Source organism: Primulina huaijiensis, chromosome 9, assembly GCF_012295235.1.
Source record: "Primulina huaijiensis isolate GDHJ02 chromosome 9, ASM1229523v2, whole genome shotgun sequence".
Lineage (NCBI taxonomy): Eukaryota > Viridiplantae > Streptophyta > Magnoliopsida > Lamiales > Gesneriaceae > Primulina > Primulina huaijiensis.
In genome coordinates this window covers 22241374-22268356 of record NC_133314.1, presented here as the reverse complement: position 1 = coordinate 22268356, position 26983 = coordinate 22241374, and the positions used below count along the sequence as shown (strand labels likewise).

The following is a 26983-nucleotide window of genomic DNA, read 5'->3' as shown; positions in this document are numbered from 1 at the left end:
TTATTTTTTACAGTGATCGCTAGTATTTTCTATATACTATTTATTAAAATTAAACTCTTTTTTTACTTATTAATTTTCGTGTCATGGTGAAACTTTCTTATAATTCCCAAAATATCATATAATCATCCGACTATATACATTACATTTTTTTTATATTTTATTTTATCTTCTACTATTTCAATTTCAAATATTAATAACTTTCATTTTAAAAGTATTTTTTAATTTTTTTTTAACTTCATTTGCAGTTGTACTTTAATATGATGCCGCCATAATCATACAAGTCTTATTTCAAGCTCCTCACCATGCAATAGATGTTTCATCTCCTTTCTCTTTGAAAGTAAATTCTGTATGAATTTGAAGCAACTGTTTAGATATGTGAAAACTTGTGAACTCAACAAATCTTGTCGACCATTTTCTAGTTGAATGCACTACTTATATGCCAGTGAAAACCGATCTGTTGATATGGTGTTTTCCACAGAATGATACTACCCCAAGTATTGTTCCTACAATCTTTACTTCAAAGCAAAACACGTGTTTCTACTTCAATTTCGACTGCGCTTTCGCTCCATGTGTTTCCATTCTTGCCTCATTTTTGTGCTGCAACATGTAGAATGCTTTCCCCATGTTCTCCTTTCTTAATGGTGTGGTTATTTCTCTGCAGTACCATAGCTGGAATTAGTGCATTTTTCTTTATTATTATATTCCAAAATCTGTCACTTGAGAGTTTTTGCTTGTTCATTATCTGGAAGTTAGCATCTTGTTATTATAAATAACTTCTAACTTTGCTTAAGATGTGACCAAATTCAAGAAACCTCCACGCAAGAATCATGTTTACCCTGACTCTAACCGGCCCTATGCTGTCCTAATATGCATTTACCCTAATTTAACAAGTCTAGATTTCATTAGAGATACTGTTGGGGGACACTCGCTTAAAACTTGTCACTTCCCACAAGTATGTTGCTTGTGTTGGCATGCAGGCACGTTGTGTAACTTTAATCGGGGATGCGTTGAGCCCATCAATAAAGACTTGGTTCACAAGCTCAATATGTTGTAGTGCTAATGTTCACTCGTTTGCTATTAATGAGCTCATCTATAAAAATAATAAGAATTTTTAAATTTTGGATATAAGGATTTCAAATTCAAAGGATTCGATTATAATTATATTGTTAACAACGAAAATATATATCAAATCTTAATTTCATATCTTACTTGTTTACATATTAGTTATATAAAAAGTAGAATGAATTTTAAATGACATCATTATAGGATAAACTTGAAATTCATAATAATTAAAATTAAATATTATATAAACATAAAGGAGATACAAAAATACATTTGAAATCCTTCCATCTAAGCGCAACCTAAAGTGATATACCAACCATAAGATGAGAGGTTTATATAATAATTTTATTATTTATATATACATGAGAAAACAATCACTACCTTGATAAAAAAAAATTAATTTTGGTTTCGACTCTCATCGATCGGCTATTGGAAATATGCAAAACTTTTGACGTGTAGAAAATCAATCAATAAATGTTGTAGCATATTTAAAATTGGAAAAATGGATGGAATTATATAAAAGTTTCTTTTTTAATATAAAAGAAAAAGAAAATCAAATGGTGCAATATTCTTTAATTTTGTAGCTTTAATTATAATTGCATGTGCTGTGAGATTCAACTGCTTGCACGTTATATGTATATCTCAGTCATAAATGGTTTGAGAAATTTTGGAGAGATGAATATAAACAAGTTGTGATAATAAATGTATTGGGGATATCAATCTATAAATGTTGTTGAAGAATAGAAGTNATAAATATATTTCATTAATTATAATTAATCCAGCTGGCTGGCTTATTAATGTTGGAAAGTATTCGTGAAGGCGACGGCACTTTTAATTAGATATATTAATTGCAATTATAAAACTTTGGATTATTTATTAACACATGTACTAATTATGCATCATAGTTTGCTTAATTTCTCTACGTGTTTGACCATCCCGTTTGCTATATTTATATCTACTTATATATATAATTATTTTCGTTTAAATATAAAATCATATTCGAGTTACACACACACACATGATTTTGTTACCTTGCACACTGGGCGCCAGCTCGGCCCCTTTTTTTAAAACATGAACATGTGAAAAAAAAAAAATTAAAGAAACATGTAAGTATTAAATTTTAGGATTTGCTCATATAATTTAAATGTGTTTTGGTCTTTAGTCTTTTTTATGGATTTATGACGTACTGCCAGACAAATCAATATTTTCCGGTATCATTTGTCGGTGACATGTCAGCATTCAATAAAAAAAATTTAACAAAAACCAAAACATAACTTATAAGATCAAATCCCAAAATTGAATATTTACAAAATCAAAACACAAAATGAGGAAACTTATCCGATATTTTGATTATTTTCTCATATTATTTATACAGTGATTATGATATTTGACAATCATAATATCTATTCCAACAAGAAGGGGAAAAAATTTATATTTATAATTTTATGATTTGCTATGTTTTCCATATATGAATGTTATATTGTCGATCAATTCACGATTTTAGTATACTACTTTATACTTTTTTCATTAAAATATTGATATGATATCGAAAATGATGATGTGACAGCAAAACGGATAACATGACATTATACATATATATTTTCTGATCGTCGGATGTTATATATGTCAACATGCACATGAAAAATAATTAAAATTGAAACAAAATATATATTAGTTCACTAAGAAAATGAATCGACGGATGATATAAGAAAAAATGAAAATTTAAAAATCAGAAAAGGAAAATATGATTTGTCCCGATCAAGAATGGTGAATGATCATCTTGAGGCGTACGTGGCATGGGAATCCATTTGGCTCTGAAATAAAAGGCCGGGGTGAGTAATAGTTTAAGGTAATCGAGACATGCATGCATGGGGTTTAGGTTGGATGGGAACGCGTACATGTCACGGACTTTCAGGATTTTGCTCTCTCTTTTTACGCTTCTCTCACGTGTTAATCGCTACTTCATCCTTCAAACGCTCTATATTTGTTATTTGTCGGCCGTTCAGAAAAAATCAAACAATTTTAAAATGTTTTTATTATATATATATATATATTATTTTAATTTAATAAAAAATATATATTAGTGGGATGGGTACTTCATATTCTCATTAATTTATTGTGAAATTTACGAAAATATTGAAGGCACAAAAAAAAATTGGGATTTTTTCATGTAGCAAGAAAAAAATAATATATATGCTGATATTTTTCAATGTTAGATATGTTGAAAGATGAGTAATATTAATTAATCAAGCTCAGACCCAAAACTCATCCACCAAATCAGTGTTATCCCAACTGTACGTGTATCTCACAATCTACATTTATCGTTACTAGCGATCGAGATAAATAAAACTACGTAAGATTTTTTCTTGATCTCTACATGTGAGAATGAATAAGAATTATTGATTGGCTTCAACCTTCGAGTTTAACATTTCATTAACCAACAACCGACCTTATTTAATTAATTTGTTTCATAATTTCTTGTTGAATCCACACACTCACACTCACACACACACACACTCACACACACACACACACACATATATAAGTTGGTCAAAATAAGTTGAGAATTAATTTCTCAACATGTCTCCTATAAAAGAGAAAGTGACAGTAGAATTTCAATAGAAAATATTGAAATCAAATTTTCGTCAGTCAAAGTTCATCCCTTGTAACAAGTTGGCTAATCCACATACAGACAATCGATCCGATAAATATTTATTTTATTTTATGTCCTTTTGTATGTACACAAAATGTGATTGGAATGAAATAAATTCCGTTCATTATTCTTATAATCTTGACTCTGACCCGGCCCGTACGTGCATATGTCTCTATGCAAATTTTGTCACATATACATACAAACACATAATATAGTAAATTCAGTTTAATAATAAATTTAAGATAAATGGGTGATGAGTAATTGACAGTGGAGCAGATATTCATGATTTATCTGCGGCGAATTTTGGGATGAATAGGTCTCCTGTTCAACCAACATTTATTTCATAAAATCTAATTATTTTCACTTTAGCTTCATGAAACACACCCCTAGCTAATTTCTATTATATAACAGTAAAACCTTCGTTTCTTCTTCATACCAAAGAAAATAATATATCCTCCTAAATCCTGAGTCTAAGCTCTAGTTTTTGTAGAATTAAACTGAATACATTCTCCTATATATTAATATATTCTAACTTAAACTTCACCTTTCTCTCTGTGCGTGTTCTTGGCTTCTTTTTAATACCACTCGAATTGTGTGCATTTCACCCGCAAAAGTTGGCTGAACCATCTTCTTCTCCTATATGATCACTTGCTTGTCCTTTACCTTTTGCATTGAAGCTAGAAAATTAAAAACCCTAATCAACAAAGGTTTGCTTCTTCCTTTTATTCTTTTTTCTCTTCAGAGAAACACGAACTAGTAAATTCAGGTTGCCTGTTTTCTTTGTTGATTTCTCTCCTGAATTTATCTGCGCCGTCTGGTTCTGTTTTGTCTTCATTTCCCTGTCGAAAGATGAAACCAGTCATACTTTGGCAACCTTAGCTAAAACTTGAGTTTAATTCTTAGGTGTCTGGAAGGCCACAAACAAACCCTAGCTGTCACCTGTCAGCTTTCTTAATTTTATCATGAAAGATTAATTCATCCACTTTTAGGGTTTTGGTGATTGCTTTTTCTTGTTTTTCTTGCCATGATATCCATTAACTCCTATTAATTTTTCTTTTATAAACTGTACGTGATTTGATCCTTATGTATACGTGTGGAACATTAACCTGCAGATATAATCAAAACATGATGCGTGGAAACGGGGAGCTATCGGTGCCACCAGGTTTCCGATTTCATCCAACAGACGAGGAACTGTTATATTACTACCTGAGGAAGAAGGTGTCCTATGAACCCATTGACTTGGATGTTATTCGGGAAGTCGATCTCAACAAACTTGAGCCTTGGGACCTCAAAGGTCGACCCTCAAAATATTGTTTTTTTCCATATCTTGTGTCTGGTTTTTTTAAGCATCCCATGTTCAAACTCATTGTATTGATAAAAAAAAAATGATGATGGATGCTGCAGATAAATGTAGAATCGGGTCAAGTCCCCAGAATGAATGGTACTTTTTCAGCCACAAAGACAAAAAGTATCCTACAGGAACAAGAACCAATCGGGCCACGGCAGCAGGTTTCTGGAAGGCAACTGGTCGGGACAAAGGGATCCACCTGAGAAGTTCGAAGAGAATTGGTATGAGAAAAACCCTGGTTTTCTACACAGGACGGGCCCCTCATGGATGCAAGACTGATTGGATCATGCACGAGTATCGTTTGGATGACGATGTTAATGCTCAAATCCAAGTACACTTCTCTAACTTTCAGTTATTATTTGTGGTTACTTTTATTATTATGTGACTTTCGTGTTTGAAAAGCGTTTATTCCATTAATAGTAAATTACTTTTATACATATTTCAAACACAAATTATATCATTACTTAGATATATTATTGACAAAATATTTTTTTGTTCATTAACTTGTTTATTTTTTTATTTTAGTTCATTCACTTTAAAAGTTTGGTTTTGGTATATTAATTTTTTATTTTCAACTATTTTGGTTCAATTATTGATGTGACACCGAAAAATGACAACCTGATTCAGGAAAATGCCGACATGTCTAGTTGTCACGTCAACAATCAAATCAAAATAACTTAAAATTAAAATTCAGTATACTAAAAAAACTTCAAAAAGTTAAATGGACAAATTAATAAAAAAAATCATTTTATCAATTATCCACATTTACTTATCAAAACATCTGAATTCAGCGGGGGTATACAAATGAATTGAAACAAATTAAATGACAATAATTTATATATAAATGTACACCTTCATATCTCGTTTATAATTTATATAGATAAATCACAATTTCCATAACGAATGTAAGCTTATAATTATTGTCATGATCACATCCAAATTCCAACTCTCACATATAGAAATGACTGCCAAACTTGACTATATATATCGATTTTCGTGAACCGTGGTTTAAAAACTTGGGTCATTTCTGAAGCAGGAGGACGGATGGGTGGTCTGCAGGGTTTTCGAAAAGAAAAATCACACCAGAGGATTCCATCCCCAAACCGAGGCCGATCAAGAAGCTGAGCAGGTGGCTGCAACTTTCCAGGCTACCGTTGCAGATTCAACTTTGGTACCTAAACAGATAACTACTGATCAAGTACAATACAACATGAATTACGTATTTGATCCTACCAATTCCATGCATCTTCCACAGTTAACGAGCCCCGAATCAACTATTCCACCTTCATTCTTGTCATCACTTCCGTTGAGTACCATGGACTTGCAGTGTACGCAGAACCTGTTGAATTTAACATCAAGTGGAGTTGGGGGTGGAGATGGGCATCCTGCTGTTGGCAGGGTCATGCAACAGGAGAAATTTTCTGGGGACTGGACATTCCTGGATAAACTCCTCGCTACGCATCAAACTATGGATCACAGTGGAAAATATCACCAGATTTCACAAGTTTCTGACTTGGTTCCAACGGCAGCTCAGAGATTTCCATTTCCGTATCATAACTTTGAACGAGATTTTTCTAAATATTCCAAGTAGTTGATTCTACAATATGTTCAAGACAAGATTGTCTGAATTAAGCCCCTAATTAACTGCGTGCAGGGACTCCAATTATTAAAATATGTACCATTTTCTTATTGCACGTCGCAGCGTTAATATTTGATGTTTCAAATGTTCTGGCTCATTAAATTGTTCTTTTTGTCATAGTCTCCATTTCACTTTCATGTGGAAATTGTATTTAAGGATGCTGCTCATTAAATTCATCTTGAAATCGAATTATCATTTAAAATATTCTTAGATCTTAGATTTTCGATTGTATAAAAAAATCGTCCAATTTTAACATGACATGGATCCACAGCGCACTGACATAATTAAGAAATCCAAGTTCATAACAAGTGAGGATTTTGGATACCAAGTCCAAAAACCCAATTATGGAAGAAATTTACAACACATCACGTGAACATTTCGACAGAGAAAAAGAACTCGAAAAGTTTAAATGAACAAAAATCAGCTCGACAATCTTCAAACATGGTAGCTAGCTGGAAAAGTCTAAGCTGTGCCTGTCGCACTTAAGTCATCTTTATCATCGTCCTTGCCAGCGCCGAAAACTTGACCTCCTTTCCCGGCGGCGTCCTCCACCTTGTCCTGCAATTTATCTAACTGGATACGGGATACCGCCCTCGTCTTCCTTGGACCGGATATCAAGCCGCGTCTTGTTATCTCCGCCCTCCACTGACTCGTACGTCGTCGCTGTGTACGACTCCGGTTGAGCTCCCGACATCCTTCAACAAATTAGATTCAATATTTTTCTTCAGGTCTGACCAACACTTATTTATGTGTACTCGATTAATTGGCGGCGAATGGAATCGGCCAAGCTTATCTATTATGGATTCACGTGGCGGCGCAACAGCTCTGCATCATCTGATGATGTAATTGTTATGAGTCAAGTAATACGTCTACTAAAGGAACACATCATCACATTCTTGCTCACATGCTTGAGATCACATGTGTGGATATTTTGTAGAAGCTTGTAGAATGTTGGAGGGCCTAACCAACTAACAGAATTGATTCTTTTATTTGTTAATTTGTTAAGCACAGTTTATCTCTCATATTCTTGTATATATACCCATGTAATTCTTCAATTACGTAATACAGAAAAGCACTTCAAAATTCTCTCAATTATATTCTGTTCATTTTGTTTTTCTATCGTGGTATCAGAGCCATCAATGGCGGAAGCCACTTCTCACACTGACTCCAGTGTATTCACCACCACCAACCCAAGTCTCAATCCCCTGTTAGTAAACCCAGCAAATCAAATTAATGCTGTGAAATTGAATGACGACTACTTCCTTCTCTGGCAATTACAAATACTCTCAGGTATTCGAGGATTGGGCCTTGAGCATTTGCTTTGTGAAGATACGCCCATCCCACCCAGAATGATAGATGTTGGAGAATCGACTTTCACAGTGAATCTGATTTTTGTCACGTGGAGCAGGCAAGATCAGCTCCTCTTTTCCTTTCTATTAGCATCCATGACGGAATGTGTTCAGAGTCAGATGATTGGCTGTAACACCACTGCGGAACTTTGGTTGCGCGTCACTCGTCTGTTTGCCTCCAGATCGAAGGCTCGAGTAATGCAATTTAAGCTTCAATTGCAAACACTAAAGAAGGGTGGCCAAACCATGAAGGACTACCTTAGCAAGATGAAGACCTATGTTGATATGCTTGCAGCATGTGGTCATCCCATTTATGAAGAAGATCATGTTCTTTATATTCTTGGGGGTGTAGGAATTGAATATGAATCGGTCGTTGTTCATATTACCTCCAGATCTGAATTTTTGTCCGCTGTCGATGCTAGTGCTCTACTTCTCGCTCATGAAGGGCGCATTGAATCTTACAATATCCCTACAGACAACTCCATATCTACTGCTGGTGCTGCTCATGTCACTACTTTCTCTCAATCCAGAGGCCGAGAGAACTCCTATACTCGCAACTCATCTCGAAGCCGTGGCCGCTCTTTCAGAGGTGGTCGGAAGAATTGGAACCAGGGCAATGCTCGATCGAAATGTCAAATTTGTGGGTATTCCAATCATATTGCAGAGAAATACTTTTATCGATTTGATAAAGAATTTGTTCCGCAGCACAGAACTTCTGGTCCTCTCCAGTCTTCTGCTCCTTCGCACATGCGAGACACTAATTTTTCCCCTACAGCTGCAATGGCTATGAAACAACATGAAGAGCTCAATGATGAATGGTGGTTCCCTGATTCAGGAGCTTCTCATCATGTCACAAATGATCTTGCCAATCTCACCATTGGCTCTGAACACACTGGCGGAGGTAAAGTGTTTATTGGTAATGGATCGGGTTTGCCCATTTCCCATGTAGGAACTTCATCTTTTGATTCTCACACTCGCCTTGGTACTCATACATTTAATCTACATCACTTGCTTAGAGTTCCTCATATCACTAAAAATCTTATTAGTGTCAGTCGTTTTGCCCAAGATAATAATGTTCTCTTTGAGTTTTACCCACGTTTTTGTGTTGTGAAGGGTCTAGCAACACGAACCCCGCTCCTCCGAGGAACTCTGCATAATGTTCTATACAGATTTCATCTTAGCAAGTCCAGTCACGTTGCTCCTCCATCCGCAGCCTTCCTCAACTTACCCTCTGCCTCTCCGCCCATCCTCTCTCCTAATCAAGTGCTCGAGTCACAGTTCATTTCTAAAGAGGATTCATCCTCATTACGTCGATGGCATTATAGATTAGGACATGCTTCTTTTCCTACTGTAAAGAAAATTCTAAACCATTGTAATACCTCCTTTTTCAATGATAATATTACTCTTTGTACGGCATGTGAATTGGGCAAGAATCACAGATTACCTTTTCCCACATCTCAAACGATATACTCTGAACCACTTCAATTAATTGTTTCCGATGTCTGGGGCCCTGCTCCTAATATTCTACCAACGATTATCGTTATTATGTCAGCTTTGTTGATGCCTATAGTCGTTTTACTTGGATATTTTTTTATCAAACAGAAATCAGAGGTCTTTCATGTGTTTCAGAACTTCAAAACCAATATTGAGCTTCAGTGCAATCGTAAAATTAAAACACTTCAAACAGATGGGGGTGGTGAGTTTCGATCTCTTGGTCCTTTGCTACACAAATGGGGTATTGATCATCGTGTCTCGTGTCCATATACTTCCCAACAAAATGGGATTGTAGAACGCAAACATCGTCATATTGTCGATATGGGTTTATCCCTCCTTGCTCATGCTCACACGCCTCTTGAATTTTGGGACGATGCTTTTGCTACTTCTGTTTTTCTTATTAATCGGTTGCCTACCTCGGCTACTCTTGGTCAAGTACCTCTCACTCGGCTCTTTAACATCAGTCCAGACTACACCTTCCTTCGTGTCTTTGGTTGTCTTTGTTTCCCATATCTCCGAGTTTATAATTCTCACAAGTTTGAGTTTCGTTCTAAGCCATGTACATTTATCGGATACAGCACCAAACACAAAGGCTATAAATGTCTTAGTACGGATGGGAGAATCTATGTTACTTGTCATGTTAAATTTGATGAAGTTGTCTTCCCTTTCTCTCGCAATCCCAACTCACTGTCCAGTTCCTCTCCTACATGCTCCTCAACCCCTCTCTTGTTATCCACTCCACCTTCCTTTATTTCTCCCCTTCCTCCTTCTCCACATATGTCTACTACACATACTGCCTCTTATGATCACCTCGGTTTAGCACAAGAATGTTCTAACTCTCCTCTATCCATCGACAATTGTTCACCCTCTATTCCAAATAACTTGCATAATTATGATCTGTTACCAGTAAACACTCATCATATGGTTACTAGATCCAAAGCTGGAATTTTCAAGCCTAAAGTCCTTGTGGCACATCAATCCACTGATGAAGTACCTGTTCATCTTCGTGATGCCTTATCAAGTTCAGCATGGCACAATGCTATGTGTGAGGAGTATTCTGCTCTCATGCGTAATCACACATGGTCGTTGGTTACTCCTCCATCTAATGCTTCTATTATCGGTTGCAAGTGGGTTTTTAAACTCAAGAGTACTAACTCTGATGGTTCCATTGCTCATCGTAAGGCTCGACTTGTTGCTAAGGGTTACTCTCAAGTGGCTGGTTTTGACTTCTCTGAAACATTCAGTCCAGTTGTTAAGCCTACTACAATTCGCCTTGTCCTTACCATTGCCTTGACCAAACAATGGTCCATTCATCAACTAGATGTTAACAACGCTTTCCTTAATGGCTCTCTCTCTGAGATCATTTATATGCAACAGCCTCCGGGATTTGAACACAAGCAGAATGATACCACCTTGGTTTGCCGAATACATAAGGCTATCTATGGCCTTAAACAAACGCCTCGTGCTTGGTTTGACAAACTCAAATCAGCCTTACAACAGATGGGATTCTCTGCCTCGAATGTTGATCCCTCGTTATTTGTTCGATCATGTTCTGCTTCTACTATTTATGTTCTTGTATATGTGGATGACATTATTGTAACAGGTGGTGACTCCAATACAATTGCTGCTCTCATCAAAAAGCTGGACAGACAGTTTTCACTCAAAAATTTAGGCAACTTATCCTATTTCTTGGGTATTGAAGTCTCCAAACTTTCCGATGGTTCTCTCTTTCTTTGTCAAACTAAATATGTTCAAGATCTTCTTCTCAAATAAAAAATGAGCACTGCCAAGTCTCAGCCAACTCCTATGATTACTAGTCTCAAACTCACGGCCAAAGAAGGTGATCCGTTTGATGATGTCAAACTATATAGAAGTACAGTTGGTGACTTGCAATACCTCACCATTACTAGGCCAGACATTGCCTTCAGTGTAAACAAGGTCTGCCAATTCATGCAAAATCCTCTTCAAACACACTGGAAAGCTGTCAAATGAATCCTTTGATATCTTACTGGTTCTATTCATTTTGGGATTCATCTTACGGCATATGCTTGATTATCTCTCAGGGGATTTTGTGATGCAGATTGGGGAAATGATCCGGATGCTCATCGCTCCACCTCTGGCTTCTGTTGGTTCCTTGGTCACTCTCCCATTGTTTGGAGTTCCAAGAAACAACAAGTTGTCTCTCGATCTAGTACAGAAGCTGAATACCGGAGTTTGGCTCATGCTACAGCTGAGTTGCTTTGGCTTCGCTCCCTCCTAACAGACCTACATGTTCCCCTGGATGATATTCCAACTCTCTGGTGTGACAATATGAGCACCATTGCTCTTAGTGCTAATCATGTCCAGCATTCCAAGACCAAACATTTTGAGCTTGACTTATATTTTGTTCGAGAAAAGGTTCTCTCCAATGCTTTATTTGTTCGTCACGTTCCATCTTGTGACCAGATTGCGGATGTTCTTACCAAGCCCTTATCTGCTGACAGCTTTACCAAGTTTCGATCCAAGCTCAGCGTCGTGCTAAATCCCTCGCTGAGCTTGCGGGGGCAAGTCAAGTAATACGTCTACTAAAAGAAAACATCATCACATTCTTGCTCACATGCTTGAGATCACATGTGTGGATATTTTGTAGAAGCTTGTAGAATGTTGGAGGGCCTAACCAACTAACAGAATTGATTCTTTTATTTGTTAATTTTTTAAGCACATTTTATCTCTCATACTCTTGTATATATACCCATGTAATTCCTCAATTACGTAATACAGAAAAGCACTTCAAAATTCTCTCAATTATATTCTGTTCCTTTTGTTTTTCTATCGTTATGCATCTCGTTTCTTTTTCCATTTTGTTTTGTTTTGTTTTTTTACTTTTCAACTTTGCCACTAAATAATAAATAATATTTTCGTAGAACAATATCATTAATTTTTTTATTTTGGGTCGTTCGTAAACACGTAACCTTATAACTGTGTGCTGGAATTTTTATCCTTTGACATCGATCCTTTAGGAAGTTAATTAGGATGAGCTAAAATGCATGCCCTTTTGTGGAACACACGTGAAAATATGTATAGTTCTATCGCCACAAACGGCATCTTTCAATATGTTTCACCAAGTGAGTTACGAAGGAAAATGGTACTTAAATTTTTTGAATTCCACTCAAAAGCAATGTTACGTGGACATTCATAATACACTAATTTTATTGAGTAAAAATATATTTCATGTACGATATTTTCATGTTTCAAATTTGTGGGGAAACTATATATATTGTTTTAATAGTAGTACGTAGTTCCAGAAATGTATACAGGAATTTCACGATTTCAATATACGCAAAGAATCCACTAAACTACAAAAAAAAATCTCGAATATGATTACACGTTGCATTAACTCAAATTTGGATAAAAGTGTAAATTTTTTTTATTAAAATTCATAACCTCACACGCATTTCATACCACAAATCACTCCATTTTTTTTAACTAGTTTTGATTAATTATATTCTCTACGAAATAATTATGTTTAAACATTTAATTGTTATTATTATTTAAATCTAAAACGAAATTGCATATTAAATATGATGTTGGAATTAGACACGATTTTTGAGTGAAAAAACTAAATTCAAGATTTTCCCTTAATGAACTGCAGAAACAACGGTCTCTAAGGTACTGTGGTGAAGTTTTTTAAGCACAAACTTGGGGAAGGCAAGGCAACTTGATATCCCACATCGACTGATTTGCAGCAGGAGAATGAGGGGGAGGATTATAAAAAAACCATACCACACATTTGAGTACCCACACCTTTCTCGGCCTTTTGGCTAAGATCAAGTGTAGTATCTGTTCTTATCAGTTTAATATCTGATACGTGGATCAATGGTCCACACGATATTAAATTTATTTTTGTAGGGGGAGGGTCGACCAAGGTAGCTTGCTACCTAGGCCTTCGCGCGTCGCCTAGATGTGGCACTACTGTTTTGGCCTGGCGCACCCCACCAACACTAGTTCAATTTTTTAATTTTATTTTATCATTGTGGGTTAATCTTTTGAATGAATGAAATGAGAATATAATGAGAATTTTGGAATTTTAAGATTTCAGGTACTTCGTGTTGTTGGAATGTCATATGGTTTGAAGGGTAGAATAATTAAAAGAAGAGTAATTAGAGTGATTAAAAGTAGGAAGATAAGGATAAATAATATAATAAGAAAAATACATAATATATTATATGATTTTAAATTGTAGGATTAATTTTTTTTTTTTTATCACTTTATAATGAACAAAATACCCTCATTTAGTTATCTACATTTATCATTAATCATGAAACGAAATTTTTCCATCACATTTGTAGTTTTGTTCCGTGGAAGAAGCCTCAAGCCACCTCCAATTTTTCTCATTTGCAATAATTTCAAATAAAGAATTAAATCAATTCATAGAATCATATACTTGTCACGCAAGTCCAAGGAGCTCTAAAATTCCAACCACCGACTTGCCACATAAGCCTCCTAACAATCGCCTCCAATTATGGGTAAAAGAATTTCACAAAACCCATGAAATTTGAAGACATTATTCCTTGAGAGGGATTGAACAAACGTTGAGAGAGCGGACAGTCACGGAAAAAAATATACAATTTTTGGGTTTTTGAATGACGGTGTTGAGATTAATTTTTGTCATATCAATCAATTCTTTTCGCTCTTTATTGAGAATATACTCTTGGTTAAGAAATTCAGAATTAATATTGTAAGGTTGGAAATACTCGTAGATGAGACGGCCATGGCCCATGGTTGCTGTTTTAGCTGACAATTGTGATGATCTCATGATTACTGTATGAATAATGACAAATTGTCGGAGGGAACAATAATCTTACAAATAGAATCGGTTAGGTAAAAACTATAATGGGTCGGGTTTGTTAAATCCGTCATTAACTGATTGCGGGGCAGGTCTAAGTCAACGGATTATGTGTGTATATTTCAAAAAATTATGCATAAATTTGTTCAATTATTATTTTTTTAAAAAATTATTAATATTTACAAATTTATTTTTTTAAAAAAAAATCAACCTCGTAAACGGTTTGTTACCCTGTAGAAATGCTATTTTTCCAACACGGTCTAGATCAACGGATTTGGCGATTTTAAAATCAAGACGATGTGTGATCGCCTACCGTCTAGACACACGGTGCCTATACCTAGACGGTCCTGCACAATTACTTTTATAACACCGTAAAACAAATGGAAAAGTTTATAGACAAGAAACCATGACAAAAAAGGTTCACGTAACTTGTATATGCTCATTGCCCCGAAAACAAAAAAAAAGAGGTAAAAAGATGGAGGAAAAATCCTAAAAATACTCGAATTCAACATAAGAAGAATCAGCAGAGATGCTTTTGCTTCGATCATTTCTAATGTCAGCCATCTTCTTGTCTGAATTAGCTGAATCCTTAGAGGCAAACTGCTTATAATCTACAGGTTCGGGTATGTGTGGAGGCATGGCACTTCTTACCAAAGCCCAGTTAAGACCCTCAAAGAATGGATGTTGCTTTATTTCAGTAGCACCTCTCTTGTATGCAATTCTCTTGTGAGGTTCCTTCACCAATAGCCCTTTTATCAGATCACGGGCCGCCGTGTTCAGTTGCGGCGTTTCTGGAAATTTTAATGGTTGGCCTACGACATTGAACAGAGTAGCACGGTTTCCAGAACCTTTGAAAGGAGTTGTCCCTAGTAGGAGCTCGTACAAGAAAATGCCAAATGTCCACCAATCCACTGCACTGCCATGACCCTCTCCCCGAACGATCTCGGGGGCGAGATATTCGTGAGTGCCAACAAAAGACATTGAACGAACATCTGTAGGCTCGGCCATTAGCTCGGGAAGGGCGTTAGAGTTATTGTTCAGCCCGAAATCGGATTTGCATTTGCGGTTCTTTTTTGTAGGAAGGAGGCGCGGGAAAAAATTTGATGGCTGCATGCAACTCCGGATCATATTGTCATCATTCAAGATAGCACCGGAGCTTTCGCTTGAATTGCCAACATGAGTAGATGAAGATTTCACAAGTGTCGGACAGACAGAGCAACGAAGAGATAGATCGAAGTCAGAGAGCATGATATGTCCCTCTTCTCTTACTAACACATTTTCCGGCTTAAGGTCTCGGTATACAATACCTAGCATGTGCAGATACTCAAGAGCTAACAAGACCTCCGATGCAAAAAATCTGCAAGATGTCAAACACAAGCTAAATTTGAAAATGTACTCACTGGTTACTAGAAGAAACAAGAAAATCAGAGTGATTATGTAGGAACCTCGCAGCTTCCTCCGTAAAATGTTTATTGGGTTGCTTCTGTCGAAGCGTGTGAAGGTTTCCTCCGCTGCAAAACTCCATGACCAAGCAATTATATTTTTCAGTCTCAAAGTAAGAATATAAGGTAGGTAAGAAAGGGTGATCGAGAAGACTAAGAATCTCTCTTTCAGTTTGAGCACGAAGTAGCTTATTTCGACTTGCAAGAGAACCTTTATCCATAACTTTCATAGCAAAGAAGGCATTTGTTCCTCGAAGTTCGACAAGGTAGACACTTCCGATATCTCCATACCCCAGCCGTTTCAAAAGCCGAAAATTGACGAGACCAAGAGGACTATCTCTAGAAGAAGCTGAATTAATGGCATCCCATCTAACATCGCCTCCGGTGTGGGGCTTTAAGGGTGCACTTGTACTGTCTAAACTGTCACTGCCGTTGCTGCTACCTCTGTTCCAGCATTGATTGATGGTTGACGAAGTACTCTTAGCGTTAACTGCCACAGACTTCGGTGATGATATTGCTACACTTGATATTGTATTTGTCAGATAGTCAGTATTTGTAAATCTTCCGGGGCTGGGAACCGGGCATGTATTGGTACCAGTCAGCAGTATTGGCTGCGTCCTTTCAAAGTCACTTGTTGATCTATGAGTCGAGGTTGAATTAACGTGAGAATTGAGATCCATAGATGCAGGTTCAAATGGTGAGACACGGCCAGGATTCGTGCTCCTTTTTGGCATTTGCACTGGCTTCTTCAAGAAATGAGGCGCATTTGAAGTTAATGCACTAGGATTTTTAGCAGCCAAATCCATCCAACCAGACTCAAATGTTCCCTCTTCTGATGGCGCATTCATCTGCATTGGCATAGAAAACCAAAATTCTTTTTCTAATCATTGCAACTTCAGAGAATCATTATCTACCAATTGCAACCATAAAGTATGAAAACAAACTCATTTTTCAATGATACTACAACTTGTGCTTCACGGACATGACCCTCATCACATACTCTGTTATGGATCATTCAGTGAATTGTAAACTAGGGTAAGTTCCGAAATGGTTTTTGTCTAACATCTTGGAAATTTGATGTGGTAGCCACGGCACAATGTCTAAAACGAAGTCTACTGAAAAAGAAACTATAGAGAAAACAGAGAAACAAATTAATCAAATAATAGCATATAGTATCTTCTATCTTTTTCCGATTCATGCAGAGCTCTGAAATGTAAACCAATCATTTGTGATTCATGTTACATGTTCCTACCATTACATTACCAGCATCTTAATAGAATCAACCGACGGTAAATACTTACCTCATTCAAGTTTCCACCCGCTGTTACGAATGACAATTCAAGATTACTGAATAAAAATCTGCAAAAAAAAAAAGGCAGGACAGACAAAATCATAAAATGGCATTGCGGCATGTGATAAAAACGCTAGTAATTCATAATCCAGAAGGTTACATGTTCAAAGTTCAAGCCGGGATGTCAAAGAATACAGACAGCTCTACATTTATGATCCTGCGAATCAAATTCACGTACGCACACAAATTTCGAACACTCAAAATGCTTTCACATTACGTATTAGATAATGGGATGGAAGGAGCGGACGTCTAATGAGGACCAGCGGGTTCTCCCTCGATCGAGGATATCATTCGAAAGGCGAAAAATGGGAGCAGAAACTAATAACGGGTCTTTGAGAAAATCCGCTGTAAACGCGTGCATTGATGTTGGAAATGGGCTAAGGCAAATGTAAAAGTTTGTACAGCCATCGGCAGAGGATTGGTAAACGAAATGGTGAGAAAATGGGAAATTATGCATGTATATCGGGATGGCGAGAGAGACGTGGAGGGAGGAAAGGAGAAGCGGCCAAGGTGAGGAAGACGCAAGCATCGGCCTTTCAATCATAATTTTCACCTCTCTCTCGCTCTTCCATGCACAATATTTATGTTTTTTTTAGTGGTTTTATACTTTTTGTATATAATATTTTTTAAGAATTAATTTTTGAAGAAAATTTTAGGGATTATATTAAAATTAACCATTTTGGAATTAGTTTTTTTATATAAATTTTGATTATAATTAATTAGAACAATTATAAAGTAAAAATAATTGTATAGGATTTTATAATAATTTTTCGTGATAAACATTAAAATTAGGATAAAGTGTAAGAAAAACGTGACACATATTAAAAGAAGTAGCGTTTAAAAATTGAAATTGGTGACAACTAAGAAAATTTAGATGCGTACACGATTCTTTTTTGACTCTTGGCTCCCGATACACTCATCGATGGTATTAGAAACGCCTATAAATAGAAGCGATTGAGGTCTCTGAGCACACATTTCATAAGAAATATATACCATTTATCGAAAGGGTGGAGTGCTTAGAAGGCATCAACCGAGAAGAAAAACAGATAAATCAAAAATTTTCAATGGTCGGAGGTAATAATCGATTTATTTCTGCATATAGTTTTATTATGTTCATGTATACGTAAGAACATGATTTTGAGAAAAATCTCTAACATAGAGTTGATTAAAGGTAGTACTCGGAGAAATCATCAAAGATGAATGCTTTCGTTTTTTCTCTTGTATCAAAAATAATATAATAAAACATTTTACAGAAAGAATAGTATACAGAATGTTTGAATTTTGGATGTTAGGATAAATTTTCAAAATACTCTCTGTCTCCGTCTTATAATATAGACATGTTTTTTCGCACCGAATTAAAAAAAAAAAAACCATTTAAAAAAAACAAACTATATGCAAATTTCCTATTTTATTTATATTTAGTTCATTCGTTTCACGTTATTTTAGACGTTATTATATTAGGAGCATATTAGTAAAAGATTAGAAAAATTTATGGTAATAAATTTCTGTTGTGATAATGGAACCATCGGACTTTGATATATTTATGTGGTATAAACAAATTTTTATGTAAGTTGAATTTCGACTGTTCGTCTGCTCGGCTAGAAGTGCTCACTAATTAGCAATTAAAACGGATATTAAATTGGATAATTAATTTATGTTTGCATTAATTAAATTCTTGAATACACTGTTAATTTGCATTAATTAAATTCTTGAATACACTGTTAAAATACTATGTTAAAAAGTAACATCTAATTAACCGTATTTAAGATATTAGTTTCGTTGGTAATGTACCATTTAATGTATTTAAGTTTCCATTTTCCACTCATATCCTGGAAATATTGATTCTCAAGGATGTAATATGAGAATGTTGGTGCAAAAACTAACCATACAAGAAGTTGGTGGCGCAATTAATTATATTCCTTTAAATTTATGATTGTAATATATTTGAAGGAATTTATATAGGAAAATAAGATGGTTCAAAATGCGATTATTGATAAAAGATGAAAAGAAAAGACCCCAGATAAATTTCCAGACAGCAACTTGGAACAGTACAAAATCCATTTTCAAAATTTATAGTAGCTTGAAATGTGCTGTGGAAGTGATCGTGATCTCTCCCAAAGAAGAAAAAACTACCTAGAGATTTAAAGACTTTTAATGACTTTTTTTAATAAGAGACTTTTGTGGATTTGACAGACATTTGTAGAATCTCACAGATTTCTAAACAGAATTCCATAGACTCCTGTAGACTTTTTGCAAGACTTTTGTAGACTTCTGTTAACTTTTTCAGTTAACAAATAATGAATCACTAGTCAATTTAGAACTCAAAAAATTGAACTTCTCGATCCTAACCAATTCTAACATAAATTATTAATTAATCAAAAAATTTAGAATATATAACAATTTCTTTTTGTGAATATTAGATTAAAAAATCAAAATAGTATGACAATTTGATAAAATTTCAACAGTAGTTTATGAAATAAAATCTAACTTATATTGACAATATGATCAACATCGCTCCACATTTGATTTGCTATAGCATCTCTCCATGCATTAGCTTTTGTCCGTTGTTGTTCTTGTGTATCGAATAATTCACCAAAGTTGTCATCTTCGTAAACTTGTTCTGATGAAGATGGTGGAACTTCAATCTCGGTTTCAACTGGAAATTCATCAGAACGACACTCCTTGCGAAGAAAATTGTATAATCCAGCATAATCCTATACAATCTCTGTCTGTGTTGTATATTTAAACGGAGGAGCAGTTTTGAATAAATTGAACCGCGATTTAAATATGCCAAATAACCTTTCAATTACGTTATTCAAAGAAGCATGACGGAGATTGAACAACTCTTTTGCATCTTCAGGGTGGCGACCTTGGCCAGTGAAATCTTGGAGATGATAACGCACACCACGAAAAGGAGCCAATAATTGACGTCGATTTAGATATCCACCGTCCACTAAAAAGAATTTACCTATCAAACCATATTTTGTAGGATCAAGTAACTAATGTATAGAATATATAATCCTAAAAAATAAAAAAAATTAAATAAGCTAGTAGCATTAAAAAAATAACCTTGTGTCACTTTAAGCCCGTTATTTCTTGATAAAGCATCTGTCAATACGTTTGAATCATGTGCAGATCCCTCCCATCCACTGAGCACATATATGAATTCTAAATCAAAGTTACATGCTGCTAAAACATTTTGAGAAATCGTCCCATGACGATTACGATAACTATTAGTATCACGCCCAAACACCGTGGCAGGAATATGAGTGCCATCAATAGCTCCAATGCAATCCTATAACAACAATATAATAATAATAATTACAACAACATCAATAACAAAAACAACAAAAAGAATTTCATTTACTCTCTCTTATTTTTTCGGGCACTGCAGATCCAGGTTTGACCATCATATCTGCTGCAATGCTATTTAATGCTTTCAACACCTTGTTGAAGTTTTGGCTTGTATTGTAGTGTGATCGTTCAAAGGTTTTACGAATTAAGCAATATCGGGTATTATGACCAACAACGAGTAAAAATACGGCAAGCATTTCTTCAATACAAATGTATCTTGTATCTTGTAAATGTGTTTTCTCTCTAAGGATGTTGCACAATTTTAAAAATACATCGGGGTACATTCTATAAATCTCTCGAAAGTTTGTTGGATCTTCTTTTAATATTTTATGAATATAATCGTATCCCCTTGAAGTTATTGGTCGTCTATTTAAAGGACGATGGACACGTTCACAATTCATGTTAGCTATATGCTTAGTAAAAGTATAGAGGCTCCCACGAACTTCAACTAACAAAAACCTAATAGTTTCGTGTAATTCTTCTTCAAATTCATCTTCTTCCATTTGTTCTTCTACTTCATCGACGTTGATATTTGACATTTAAATAAACTACCTGATATCAAAGAGATAATTAAAATAAAAGAAACTCTATAAATTTATTAAAAACCATTCCATGTATCAAACAAGATATGTTCAAGAAACAACAAAAAACTTATATAAATCATCCAAAATTCAAGAGTTTTCTACTAGATCAATAATTAGAAAAACAATTCGAAACAATGCGAATAGAATTTTTAACATAAGGTAACTCTTTAAGAATTGTGTTTTAAAACATACTCATTCATTCAATTTATAATCTATCCATCCCGAACGCTCTTCAATGGTCATTTTCAAGAAATCCATCTTTTTTGATCTGGTATTGAGTAAATCAAGCACCTTATATCGAGTACGATTATCCAAATTTAGGACCTCCTTGATAGTATCCCAACAAGTGTCACCTGCATTCCCTATTGATTCTATCTTAGAAACCACCTTCTCAAGACTATGGGAGAACTCATGCATAGCATTTGGGTCAATACTTTTGAATGTGTTTGATTTTGCTTCAAACTCGGTCCTATCCCGTTTCCTAGTTGTTGCTGGAACCTCTGAACTTATGGGCTGAAAGGGTAATGGTGAAATAGAGTCCTCGAAAAATGGAGGTTGATACGAAGATTCTTGTCCGTCGCTTTGCACGAAATATTCACCAATGTTGTGATCAAACACATAATCGTCTATTAAACTAGTTCCCATGTTTTCTTCTCTCTCAAATTTTCTTGCATCAGTGTCATCTCCTACTCCAATTGAGTGTTTTCCTGTAGCAGTTCCAGTCCCAACCACAATTCTCAGGTCTTCATAGTCCTCAAAAGTGTCTGTCCGATAGTGTTCATGTTTAGGGTGAGACTGGTAAAGAGCAAAAAATAACATCAAGTGTTAAGCTAGTTATAAATCTAATTGTAAATATAAATTTTATTTTTTTTAACTCAAAGACTCTCACCTTAAAATAATCTTCCCATACTTCGTCATTAGCCTTGAATTTCTTTGTCTCAGGATCCCATCCAAATCCAGAGTTATGACGCATAAGCTTACAATAACTGCTGTATCTTCCTTTGAACCACTTTAGACGACTTTGATATTGTATAATAGTTTTTGCACACCCAATTTTGTCGTTCAGAGCGGGAAGTATTTTCTTTTCTACAGTTTTTTTGCTAAATACTCCATTCTTATCACGCCATCCTCTCATGGCAGCATCAACCATAATTTTTAGCAATTCATTGCTCTCTTCAATCGTCCACACATTATATTTTTCTCGTGAATCTCCCATTACTTGAATATGCATAAGATAAAATCTCAAGAACAACTCACAACAAATTTTATTAACATTCTATAATCCATAACAAACCTAAAACTATGCAATATACGCATATTGAAAACTTAAATAATAAAAAAAACTTACAGACTAATTATATTCATTCAAACCTAAAACTATGCAATATACATATACTAAAACATGATATTTAAATAATAATAAAATACTTACAAATTAATAAAATACTTGCAAATTATTGATTATACTCATAACAAACCTAAAACGATGCAATATACATATATTAAAAAACATTATATTAAATAACAATAAAAAACTTACAAATTAATTTAGTGATACATTTGATACAATTGTGAAATTAGGTTTGTGTGCATCGAATTATTCTCAATAGGATTTGTGTGAATGTGTAGACAAAATCGTGAAATTATAGATTTATGATAAATAATCATGATCAAGCTGACAAAGAAAAAAGAAAAATGAAACACCATAATAATTGAGAAGTCAACTTGAATTTGTACAGGAACAAAAAAAAATCGTGACTGAAGAAGGGAATAATACCTTTGAACGATTGAATTGTGCAGGAGGAAGAAGAGCGGCCGCCGATATGGGGTGCAAAAATTTGTTGATAAAAGTCTACCAAAATCTCTAGGGTGAGTAGAAGAGAATTTTTTATTTCTAATTGTTGTACCTAGTGTTTTAAATTTTGTACATAAATAAATCTATAAGAATCATGGAAAATCTATGAAAATTTTGGATACTTATAGATTTTCATAGAGTCTTCAAAAATCAAATTTGAATACCACTTTACTTTTAACAACTCTACAAATCCTAATTTGGATACCCCAAAACTTTTATAGAGTCTACAAAAATCCATGTTGAATACCTCTAGATTTCTAAAATCCATGAAAGTCATGAAAAGTAATTAAATTTCATAAATTGAATATATCCAGTAAAAGGAAATATTTGAGTGGGTGGGGTCTAAGAATGCAGCAGAGGTAGCTAACATGGCACAAAATCGGGGGTCAAACTCAGATATTTTATGCATTTACACACAGCNTATATATATATATGTGTGTGTGTGTGTGTGTGTGTGTGTGTGTATTTGACCATTTCATTTAATTTATTTATATCTTCCCCACTTGATATTGTTAACAAGATCACATTTTGTAATCCCAGAAGCGTCGTTTTTCCTTGGATTATGCCTTTGTTAATTCTATCTTCAAATTTTTTTCAACTCTCCCGGAAAAACCTGTTGAGCCAGGTTGTCAGCAGTGCCCAGTACTAAAGGAAAATAACAATGGGTGCGAATCCAAAGCTTAGAACCTAATCTCCATCATTACAATCGTACGTGACATTATCGCATTTACACCTACCTATCTTTGGATTCTATCATTTTTTCAAAAGTTTATTTTTTTAGTTATCTTGTCTCACCATTTACAGAAAATGTTGTATAATCAACTTAATTTCCAGTAATTTCACCAAACACGCTTTTGACATACAGATATAATGATTAAGACAAGCATGGTTGAATTTAAGATCCCCCGAAGATACAAGAAACAGCAAACGTACGATAATATATGATATGACAGCAAATAAATACAATAAATTTTATTTACTTAGAAAAATATATATATGTTGCACTGTTCACCATCAAACTCGTGAATTTTTCAAGTAACAACGCACCCATGCATGTTGAATTTAAATCGGTTTTTAAATGTTGCACTCTTTTTCTCTCTTGATTTTTCTAGAATATATTCCTGTCATTTTCCCTGGATAAATTCCACTGCCCTCCCCTCTCTCCAAGAAAGATAGCCGAAATTTTTGCTGACAAAAGTCCCTCTCGGCCAACTTTCTCTCGATCATTTTTTCTTTGTTGCGTTGCTTAAATAATTGGTTCCTTGCTCGATAATCTTGAAGACTCGTGTGCTTAATCCATCAGTGATACGAAATATGGTGATGTTTTGGCAGAAAAGATACTCTTGCTTGTTAATCATCCTGTTCTTTGTTGCAACTAACTCAGGAGTAGATCTCGTGAAAGGTCTTGAAGTTTCATTTGGAACTAAGCTGGAATTGATTCACAGGGATGATCTGCTAAGAAATCTGCGAAATGGAGTCCATTCCGTTTCGACGTTTAAGCGAATAAAGCAAATGCTCCACCATGATACAATTCGTTTTGGGGCGATATCGAGTAGACAGAGGCTAAAGCATGGCGGTTTCAGTTCAACCAGACGACAAGTCCAGGAGAAAACCGGTTATTATCAAGCCTGCATAAATGGCAGCAGCAGCAGTGCTGGTGAAATGCCGATGAATTCCGGCGCGGATTATGGTACAGGACTGTATTTTGTGCACCTCAAAGTTGGAACCCCCGCACAAAAAATTACCCTTATTGCTGACACCGGAAGTGAATTGACTTGGACGAAGTGCATGTATAGGTGTGAAGGTGCACAATGCGGGACAAATTTGAGGAACCGCCGGGTTTTTCGTGCTGATGATTCGTCCACATTCAAGACTGTGCCTTGTTCTTCGAGCATGTGCAAGATTGAGCTTGCAAATCTGTTCTCCCTTGCTCAGTGCCCTTCTCCGTTGGATCCCTGTGCCTATGATTACAGGTACTTAATAATAAACCTTTACATTTGTTGCATTTTATTATTCCTAGTTTGCCAAAGAGGGTCCTTGAATTAGTTTTTAATTGGTTGTGAAGTAAATTCATCGCAGAAAAAGGCACACCATGATGACGATAACCATAATCATGTCATTTAACATGGGTTCCTTATCTCTTGCTTCTATGACTTTAAGAAGTTGAGACCGTTCGAAAAAATTAAGAGTGAGTAGCGACATTCACGTATCTACTCCATCAAGCAAAGAAACATCATACTTTAAATGTAATATATTCTTTAAATTATACATATATATATAAAAAAATGTACAAGCTTTGTTACCCCTTCACACATTCGTCTATTTCAAAATTACTCCTTTTTGGAGTGAAGAAATAGGCACTGGGAAAAAGTAAAAGAGGGTGTGGAAACTTTGTATTAACTTGATAAAATAGTAGTCACCAGGAAAAGCTGCAATCTTGGTGGTGAACTCATGACACCTCTTACCAACATCCTACTGGTTAGTAATGACACTTATTTCTAAGTAGATTGGCTCATATGCTATGTACAACATATCTCCATCACCACAAGGACTTGTTTGTTTGAGTTGGTTGCAGTTTCTTATTATGAACATTGGCCCCATTTTTCGTGATGTAGAAAAGAGAAATCCATATAGTTGACCCCAAGGGATGTGTTAATAATTTCATATGCTTCCTACATAGGCGACCTAAACTCAGAAGTGTGATTAGATTAATCGTGGAAGAAAGTGTCATTCCACTTTAAATCAAGACTTTTAGTTCTTGACTGGATCCGATTCTTGATTATTAATGGTTATGATCAGGTACTTAGATGGATCATCTACAGTAGGAGTCTTTGCAAATGAGACTGTAACATTCAACCTAACAAACGGCAAGAAAACACGCCTGGAAAATGTGCTGGTTGGGTGCAGCGGATCTTCCCGTGGCCAAAGCTTTGACGCTGCAGATGGGATCATAGGGCTAGGCTACAGCAATCATTCATTTGCAGTTAAAGCAGCTAAAAGATTTGGTGGCAAGTTCTCATATTGTCTAGTTGATCACTTAAGCCCCAATAACGTATCAAGCTACCTAATCTTTGGCTCCTACCACGAAACGGACATGTCCCCTATAAAACTTCGATACACAGAGCTAGTTTTAGGAGTGATCCCTCCATTTTATGCTGTAAATATTAAAGGAATCTCAATAGGAGGCATACTGTTGGATATCCCTATTGAAGTGTGGAATGTGAATGGCGTAGGAGGGGTGATAGTGGACTCTGGTTCGAGCCTAACGATGTTGACTCAACCCGCATATCAGCCTGTAATGGATGCTCTGAAGCCCTCACTTTCGGGTTTTAGGACCTTGAATCTTGACTTTGGACCACTGGAATACTGCTTCGATTCGACGGGTTTCAAAGAATCTTTGGTGCCAAGACTGGTGTTCCATTTCGCAGATGGAGCAATATTTGAGCCACCAGTGAAGAGTTATGTGATTGATGCCGCTACTGGTGTGAAATGCCTCGGATTTGTGAATGCTACTTGGCCTGGTACCTCTGTGATTGGCAATATACTGCAACAGAACAATTTCTGGGAATTTGATATTGCCAAAGGTAGATTGGGTTTTGCTAGCTCATCTTGCTCTTCCTGACCCAAGAAAGAACTGCATTGTAATTTATATTTTCTACTTATTTTTAACGTTAAATTTGTGATATACATGAATAGATTTATAAGGTTTTTTTATTTGATTGTATGAATATTTTTTCACAAATTTGACGAAGGAATTTGAAGCAAACACCACATATATCGATCAATATAGATGAATAAACTCCCTATCCATAGAAATTAGAGAAAAATATGAAATTATAGATAAATAAACTCCCACCACAGCTCCCTAATTAGTTCCAATAAATTTCTATATAAAAATAATTATTCGACTAGTTAAATAAAAAATAATGAAATGTTAAAATAAAAGCTTTGACACAATTTTATCCTCGCGATATTTCGATTTGTTTTTAAATTTATAAATCACTTCAATTCTATTTAAAAACATGAG

General features: G+C 35.2%; 4 protein-coding genes, 1 long non-coding RNA gene, 1 other non-coding gene and 1 pseudogene across 7 annotated transcripts; 3 read left to right on the top strand and 4 right to left on the bottom strand.

Annotated features, from left to right (window-relative positions):
• On the bottom strand, nucleotides 1–1604 carry LOC140985361 (uncharacterized). The gene is made up of 2 exons (XR_012176750.1): nucleotides 1257–1604; nucleotides 1–1191 (listed from the first exon to the last, which is right to left on the bottom strand). It is a non-coding gene; the product is annotated as an uncharacterized lncRNA (long non-coding RNA).
• A 2701-nt stretch (nucleotides 1605–4305) lies between these two features.
• LOC140985326 (protein SOMBRERO-like) lies at nucleotides 4306–6808 on the top strand. 2 transcript variants are annotated; one of them, XM_073453155.1, is made up of 4 exons: nucleotides 4306–4422; nucleotides 4828–5009; nucleotides 5120–5394; nucleotides 6100–6808. In XM_073453155.1, exons 2-4 carry the CDS (start codon nucleotides 4841–4843, stop codon nucleotides 6652–6654), a joined length of 999 nt encoding a protein of 332 aa, XP_073309256.1. In that variant the 5' UTR covers nucleotides 4306–4422; nucleotides 4828–4840; the 3' UTR covers nucleotides 6655–6808. The 2 variants fall into 2 exon arrangements, with proteins under 2 accessions (XP_073309256.1, XP_073309255.1); XM_073453154.1 differs by having other exon boundaries at nucleotides 6097–6808.
• A 127-nt stretch (nucleotides 6809–6935) lies between these two features.
• LOC140984069 (uncharacterized) lies at nucleotides 6936–7435 on the bottom strand (annotated as a pseudogene).
• A 5889-nt stretch (nucleotides 7436–13324) lies between these two features.
• On the top strand, nucleotides 13325–13520 carry LOC140985442 (U2 spliceosomal RNA). The gene has a single exon (XR_012176761.1). It is a non-coding gene; the product is annotated as a U2 spliceosomal RNA (small nuclear RNA).
• Nucleotides 13521–14778: 1258 nt separating this feature from the next.
• LOC140984872 (serine/threonine-protein kinase RHS3-like) lies at nucleotides 14779–17750 on the bottom strand. The gene is made up of 5 exons (XM_073452547.1): nucleotides 17264–17750; nucleotides 17114–17171; nucleotides 16813–16927; nucleotides 15816–16660; nucleotides 14779–15727 (listed from the first exon to the last, which is right to left on the bottom strand). Exons 3-5 carry the CDS (start codon nucleotides 16825–16827, stop codon nucleotides 14860–14862), a joined length of 1728 nt encoding a protein of 575 aa, XP_073308648.1. The 5' UTR covers nucleotides 16828–16927; nucleotides 17114–17171; nucleotides 17264–17750; the 3' UTR covers nucleotides 14779–14859.
• Nucleotides 17751–20528: 2778 nt separating this feature from the next.
• Nucleotides 20529–22579, bottom strand: LOC140984875 (uncharacterized protein At2g29880-like). Its single transcript, XM_073452550.1, has 2 exons — nucleotides 21991–22579; nucleotides 20529–21896 (listed from the first exon to the last, which is right to left on the bottom strand). The coding sequence occupies exons 1-2, from the start codon at nucleotides 22330–22332 to the stop codon at nucleotides 21294–21296; spliced, it is 945 nt and encodes a 314-aa protein (XP_073308651.1). The 5' UTR covers nucleotides 22333–22579; the 3' UTR covers nucleotides 20529–21293.
• A 1406-nt stretch (nucleotides 22580–23985) lies between these two features.
• Nucleotides 23986–26639, top strand: LOC140984874 (aspartic proteinase NANA, chloroplast-like). The gene is made up of 2 exons (XM_073452549.1): nucleotides 23986–24929; nucleotides 25756–26639. The coding sequence occupies exons 1-2, from the start codon at nucleotides 24271–24273 to the stop codon at nucleotides 26576–26578; spliced, it is 1482 nt and encodes a 493-aa protein (XP_073308650.1). The 5' UTR covers nucleotides 23986–24270; the 3' UTR covers nucleotides 26579–26639.
• The last annotated feature ends 344 nt before the right edge of the window (nucleotides 26640–26983 follow it).

What these genes read in the sequence shown, in the direction of transcription:
- LOC140984872 (XM_073452547.1), bottom strand. An exon ending in TTTACGGAGGAAGCTGCGAG is followed by an intron (nt 15,728 to 15,815) that starts GTTCCTACATAA and finishes GACATCTTGCAG; the next exon opens with ATTTTTTGCATCGGAGGTCT.
- LOC140984875 (XM_073452550.1), bottom strand. Translation starts at nt 22,332, where the DNA reads ATGCATATTCAAGTAATGGGAGATTCACGAGAAAAATATAATGTGTGG. An exon ending in TATGGGAAGATTATTTTAAG is followed by an intron (nt 21,897 to 21,990) that starts GTGAGAGTCTTT and finishes GCTCTTTACCAG; the next exon opens with TCTCACCCTAAACATGAACA.
- LOC140985326 (XM_073453154.1), top strand. Translation starts at nt 4,841, where the DNA reads ATGATGCGTGGAAACGGGGAGCTATCGGTGCCACCAGGTTTCCGATTT. An exon ending in TGAGCCTTGGGACCTCAAAG is followed by an intron (nt 5,010 to 5,119) that starts GTCGACCCTCAA and finishes TGGATGCTGCAG; the next exon opens with ATAAATGTAGAATCGGGTCA. An exon ending in ATGTTAATGCTCAAATCCAA is followed by an intron (nt 5,395 to 6,096) that starts GTACACTTCTCT and finishes TCATTTCTGAAG; the next exon opens with CAGGAGGACGGATGGGTGGT.
- LOC140984874 (XM_073452549.1), top strand. Translation starts at nt 24,271, where the DNA reads ATGGTGATGTTTTGGCAGAAAAGATACTCTTGCTTGTTAATCATCCTG. An exon ending in CCCTGTGCCTATGATTACAG is followed by an intron (nt 24,930 to 25,755) that starts GTACTTAATAAT and finishes GGTTATGATCAG; the next exon opens with GTACTTAGATGGATCATCTA.